The sequence below is a fragment of the Panulirus ornatus genome, chromosome 11 (assembly GCF_036320965.1).
Source record: "Panulirus ornatus isolate Po-2019 chromosome 11, ASM3632096v1, whole genome shotgun sequence".
NCBI classification, from domain to species: domain Eukaryota; kingdom Metazoa; phylum Arthropoda; class Malacostraca; order Decapoda; family Palinuridae; genus Panulirus; species Panulirus ornatus.
The window spans coordinates 64,926,687-64,933,417 of NC_092234.1; the positions used below are offsets into that span (position 1 = coordinate 64,926,687).

Sequence of the window (6,731 nt, forward strand, 5' to 3'; positions counted from 1 at the left end):
CTGCAACTGATGAAGTAAAGTTTATAAGTATTTCAATGTGTTCAACAATTTTGAACAAAAGTAAACTAATGATATCTATATTCTTAACATTCCAAAATAGTTGTACTACATTCTAAATGAAATACATCCATAACTTAACAAGACATCACTTTATTTTTGGCTTCAGTACATCTGAAATGAAGTTAAGGTCGATATTCTTAATTAGGAAATTACTAAGCACTACTGAGTGATCAAACTTACTTAGGTCTCTTGACTTTTATGCTGGGATAGGTAAAAGTTAAAGTTAGGATACCAGTGCTAATTACTGTGTAGATCTCTGATGCCTCAAATACCATCCAAGATGAAATTAATTCCATCCATCATTTCATTACAGTGGATTAGAAAAAAGTTGTGTAATCAACATCAGCCCATAACTACTTTAAGATACATCACTATTTTTCTGATACTTGACATTTTCAAAAATCATGAACCAAAGTGATGGTCAGAGTTGAAGATCACACAAAATTCTCGAAGAAAGAACTCAGAAAAACAAAATCAAATAGGATGCCTTCACTATTTCAATCACTACTGTTGAAGCAGTGTGGTAAATTCACACTAACACCATCAAAATTCCCCTTATGAAATGCTTACAACAATTCACATACTATAATGTTTAACAAATTAAACAATGGAGTAAATAAAAAAATGCAAAGTCACTGCAGTACAAATGTTTATGCACTTAAAATTACATTAAACATGAAGATTTCCAGTTAAGTTATGGGCATGTATTTGATTATGATAGAGAGGACCTGTATATTTATTTGCTGTGACAACAGTAGAATCTCAATTTATATGTATGCTTCTTCCTGCCTTCCTAAGAAAAAAAAAAAAATCTATATAACTCCTTAAAGCAGTTTTGCCACGATAAAACTTACAGCAGAAGCTATGCAGAGCACGCCCAGGGCAGCCAAAATAGCTGCCACTGCCACATTTCCATCATCATCAGGGGGCAAATCAATCTGAGATGGAGCCTGATTGATGTCTGTTTCGATGGTGCTGCTCACTTTATCTGGAAAGACAGAAATTAAAGTCAGTACCATAAATCACAAATTAAGCCTTTCAACCAGGATATGTCCACAAATCATACTGGCTACAATGATCACCTCCACTCCTCCCTAGCAAGAAGTGGTATCTTTGGAACTATATATGCTACCTACAAATTGCTAACAAGTATAATATCTGAAAGTGATGTTAGAAAGGTGTTACTACTAGAGGGCAATGAGATATGAATTATGGCGGTAGTACTAAAGAACAATGATATATGATTTATGAAGTTAATGACCATCACCAGGCTGAAAAATTCATATCAAGAATGACAATTAACACACCCTAACGAGCACCTCAGCAGGTCTCATTACAGGGCGGCGAGAGTCAAAAAGGCCCCAAGCAGTCTCTTTTGACTGGCTCATCCACCCTTCAAACTTCCCCTCTTAAAGCACAAGCTCTAAGGAGAGAGAGAGAGAGAGAGAGAGAGAGAGAGAGAGAGAGAGAGAGAGAGAGAGAGAGAGAGATGCCCGAGGAAAACTTAAAATTTAGGGTGTCTGGGACATACAGCTGAGGGCCTACCAACGGTCGGAACCCTATGATCTGAACATAATGATAATAATAATAATAATGATAATAATACCTACGTTCTGAGTATAATATATATATATATATATATATATATATATATATATATATATATATATATATATATATATATAGATGTATAAAAGAAAGAGACAGGAGGTCAAGAGAAAGGTGCAAGAGGTGGAAAAGAGGGCAAATGAGAGTTGGGGTGAGAGAGTATCATTAAATTTTAGGGAGAATAAAAAGATGTTCTGGAAGGAGGTAAATAAAGTGCGTAAGACAAGGGAGCAAATGGGAACTTCAGTGAAAGGCGCAAATGGGGAGATGATAACAAGTAGTGGTGATGTGAGAAGGAGATGGAGTGAGTATTTTGAAGGTTTGTTGAATGTGTTTGATGATAGAGTGGCAGATATAGGGTGTTTTGGTCGAGGTGGTGTGCAAAGTGAGAGGGTTAGGGAAAATGGTTTGGTAAACAAAGAAGAGGTAGTAAAAGCTTTGCGGAAGATGAAAGCCGGCAAGGCAGCAGGTTTGGATGGTATTGCAGTGGAATTTATTAAAAAAGGGGGTGACTGTATTGTTGACTGGTTGGTAAGGTTATTTAATGTATGTATGACTCATGGTGAGGTGCCTGACGATTGGCGGAATGCGTGCATAGTGCCATTGTACAAAGGCAAAGGGGATAAGAGTGAGTGCTCAAGTTACAGAGGTATAAGTTTGTTGAGTATTCCTGGTAAATTATATGGGAGGGTATTGATTGAGAGGGTGAAAGCATGTACAGAGCATCAGATTGGGGAAGAGCAGTGTGGTTTCAGAAGTGGTACAGGATGTGTGGATCAGGTGTTTGCTTTGAAGAATGTATGTGAGAAATACTTAGAAAAGCAAATGGATTTGTATGTAGCATTTATGGATCTGGAGAAGGCATATGATAGAGTTGATAGAGATGTTCTGTGGAAGGTATTAAGAATATATGGTGTGGGAGGCAAGTTGTTAGAAGCAGTGAAAAGTTTTTATCGAGGATGTAAGGCATGTGTACGTGTAGGAAGAGAGGAAAGTGATTGGTTCTCAGTGAATGTAGGTTTGCGGCAGGGGTGTGTGATGTCTCCATGGTTGTTTAATTTGTTTATGGATGGGGTTGTTAGGGAGGTGAATGCAAGAGTTTTGGAAAGAGGGGCAAGTATGAAGTCTGTTGTGGATGAGAGAGCTTGGGAAGTGAGTCAGTTGTTGTTCGCTGATGATACAGCGCTGGTGGCTGATTCATGTGAGAAACTGCAGAAGCTGGTGACTGAGTTTGGTAAAGTGTGTGAAAGAAGAAAGTTAAGAGTAAATGTGAATAAGAGCAAGGTTATTAGGTACAGTAGGGTTGAGGGTCAAGTCAATTGGGAGGTAAGTTTGAATGGAGAAAAACTGGAGGAAGTAAAGTGTTTTAGATATCTGGGAGTGGATCTGGCAGCGGATGGAACCATGGAAGCGGAAGTGGATCATAGGGTGGGGGAGGGGGCGAAAATCCTGGGAGCCTTGAAGAATGTGTGGAAGTCGAGAACATTATCTAGGAAAGCAAAAATGGGTATGTTTGAAGGAATAGTGGTTCCAACAATGTTGTATGGTTGCGAGGCGTGGGCTATGGATAGAGTTGTGCGCAGGAGGGTGGATGTGCTGGAAATGAGATGTTTGAGGACAATGTGTGGTGTGAGGTGGTTAGATCGAGTAAGTAACATAAGGGTAAGAGAGATGTGTGGAAATAAAAAGAGCGTGGTTGAGAGAGCAGAAGAGGGTTTTTGAAATGGTTTGGGCACATGGAGAATATCCTCACCAACCAGTCAACAACACGGTCACCCCCGTTTTTCAATTAATTCCACAGCAATACCATCCAAACCCAACTCCTTGCCCGCTTTCATCTTCTGCAAAGCTTTCATTACCTCTTCTCTGTTTACCAAGTCATTCTCCCTGACCCTCTCACTTCGCACACCATCTCTACCAAAACACCCTATATCTCCTACTCTATCCTCAAACACATACAACAAACCTTCAAAATACTCACTCCACCTCCCTCTCACTTCACCACAAGTTGTTATTACCTCCCCATTTGCCCTATTCAACGATGTTCCACTTTGTTCTCTTGTCTTACGCACTTTATTAACCTTCTTCCAAAACATCTTTTCATTCTCCCTAAAATTTGATGATACTCTCTCATCCCAACTCTCATTTGCCCTCTTTTTCACCTCTTGCATCTTTCTCTTGACCTTTTGCCTCTTTCTTTTATACATCTCCAAGTCATTTGCACTATTTCCCTGCAAAAATTGTTCAAATACCTCTCTCTTCTCTTTCACTAACAATCTAACTTCTTCATCCCACCACTCACTACCCTTTCTAATCTGCCCACCTCCCACCTTTCTCATGCCACAAGCATCTTTTGCACAAACCATCACTGCTTTCCTAAATACATCCCATTACTCCCCCACTCCCCTTACGGCATTTGCTCTTATCTTTTTCCATTCCGCACTCAATCTCTCCTAGTACTTCCTCACACAAATGTCCTTCCCAAGCTCACTTACTCTCACCACTTGCTTCACCCCAACATTCTCTCTTCTTTTCTGAAAACCTCTACAAATCTTCATCTTCGCCTCCACAAGATAATGATCAGACATCCTTCCAATTGCCCCTATCAGCATGTTAACATCCAAAAGTCTCTTTCATGAGCCTATCAATTAACACGTAATCCAATAACGCTCTCTGGCCATCTCTCATACTTACATACATATACTTATGTATATCTCTCTTTTTAAAACATGTATTCCCAATCACCAGTCCTTTTTCAGCACAAGTCTACAAGCTCTTCACCATTTCCATTTACAACACTGAACACCCCCATGTACACCAATTTATACCCTGAACTGCCACATTACTCACCTTTGCATTCAAATCACCCATCACTATGACCCGATCTCGTGCATCTCATGATCTTTCTTCTCATGACCAAGTGCATAGGCACCAATAATCACCCATCTCTCTCCATCCACTTTCAGTTTTATCCATATCAATCTAGAGTTTACTTTCTTACACTCTATCACAGACTCCCACAACTCCTGCTTCAGTAGTAGTGCTACTCCTTCCTTTCCTCTTGTCCTCTCACCAACCCCTGACTTTACTCCTAAAACATTTCCAAACCACTCTTCCCCTTTACCTATGAGCTTTGTTTCACTCAGAGCCAAAACATCCAGGTTATTTTCCTCAAACATACTACGTATCTCTCCTATTTTCTCATCTTGCTTACATCTAGACACCCCAAACTGAGCCTTCAAGGAGGATGAGCACTCCTCGCATGACTCCTTCTTCTGTTTCCCCTTTTAGAAAGTTCAAGTACAAGAAGGGGAGGGTTTCTAGTCCCCCACTCCCGTCCCCTTTAGTCGTCTTCTTCGACACGCGGGGAATGCGTGGGAAGTATTCTTTCTCCCCTATCCCACATATATATATATATATATATATATATATATATATATATATATATATATATATATATATATATATATATATATATATAATGCCCAACAGCAAGGATTCGAACACCGCATCATTTAAGTGGTAAATGGAAACGCTAGCCACTCTATGATCGTCCCTAATATGCAAAATACTATTCGATTATAATCTTCAGCATGCCCCAATCAGTTCCTAATTTTGGTTATATTCATCACCAAAATGCGAAGTGAATTGATGTAACTGCTGACCTCATTCAAAAATGAAGTTGAAGATGAGTACATTCCATTAATAATAATAATAATAATAATAATAATAATATCACTCATGTATTTCAAGAAATTACGTGTGTTACAACAGTTATGCCTCTTGTCCGCTCATGACTACCAGGCAGGATGAATCAGAGATAATCCTCTTCATCTCGTATTCTCGTTCCAAACCAACATAATGCGCCTCTTGTGGCCAAGCTCAGTATTAAAACAAAACAACACAGCTTTGCGTAAACAACTAAAATGAATGAATTAATATCGTTACAATCTGTGTTGTACAAACATTATGCTATGGTCATGTTTTAAATATGTCTATAAAAAGGTTCACTAACACTAACGTTTACCAGTAGGTGATGCTGCCAACTTTTCATTTCAGTAAATCCAGAGCCCCCCCCCCCCCCCCCCCCAGGAAATTAGCCTCCTGGTCAAAGTAAATCTAGACACCCCCCACACATGGAAATTAGCCTCCTAGTCAAAGCAAAGCTAGACTTTTTCGAAGTGCATTTATTTTTTTCTAATTTCTGAGAAAAAGTAACATAGAAAACATAGCAAGGCTTTATTCTGATCTTATATACTTATTAGAGAACACGTAAAACACCTTTTCCTTGGTAATTCATTTCCACCATAAAATAAAAAGAAATTACAGCATAATACACTGGTGCAACATTGTTCTCAAACAAATGTATTTTCTCATTCATACATGCCAGATATGTAAAACGGCTGGGTTGGGCGATGGAGTAGGAAAAGTAATTTATGTTTGTCAACTTCATTGTAGGTTGTTTCCAATATAACCATACAACAAATTCTATAAAGATACATGCATTCTAAAATTTCGTTTCTAAGAGTTCAACATCAATATTTGACAGGGATGATAAACTAAAAAATTAAATAGAAAACGAAACTTAAAAATCTTTCAATTACAGAGGCAAGATTTTCTATCATTCTTGGGTAAACACTAAAAAAGAAAAAGTATTTTTACCGCCTTTCGATAAGCAATTATGTAAGACTGTAATTGTAAGACGTATCACCAACTGCTTCATTAAGTCATGCCAACATGCTAAGAGGACGAATTGCGTCCAAATGAGGATGACATCTGGACACCGGATATATCTACTCATTTCCGGAGTGTCCGGACGAGTGGCAAGATTTCCAGTACCTTAGATCAAGGTGCTCCATCTACACTAGTGTTAGGGAAGATAGCTAAATGATGGCAAACTTTATCCTTTCTTTTAGCAAGATCTGCTACTAATGACCCATTTCCCTTTGAGCAGAAGCAAGTCCTACAGAACAATATCCATATACTCATAACAGCTTAACCATGAAGCAAATTGGCTAAATATATATATATATATATATATATATATATATATATATATATAT

General features: G+C 38.4%; 1 protein-coding gene across 5 annotated transcripts in view; it reads right to left on the reverse strand.

The window, feature by feature from the left end:
• LOC139751618 (low-density lipoprotein receptor-like) overlaps nt 1-6,731 on the reverse strand; it is a 506,290-nt gene that overhangs the window by 24,232 nt on the left and 475,327 nt on the right. For all 5 annotated transcript variants that reach the window (XM_071667236.1, XM_071667235.1, XM_071667239.1 and 2 more), the window contains exon 15: nt 915-1,048. In XM_071667236.1, coding sequence (XP_071523337.1) covers nt 915-1,048 — 134 coding nt within the window. The remainder of the gene's footprint in view (nt 1-914; nt 1,049-6,731) is intronic.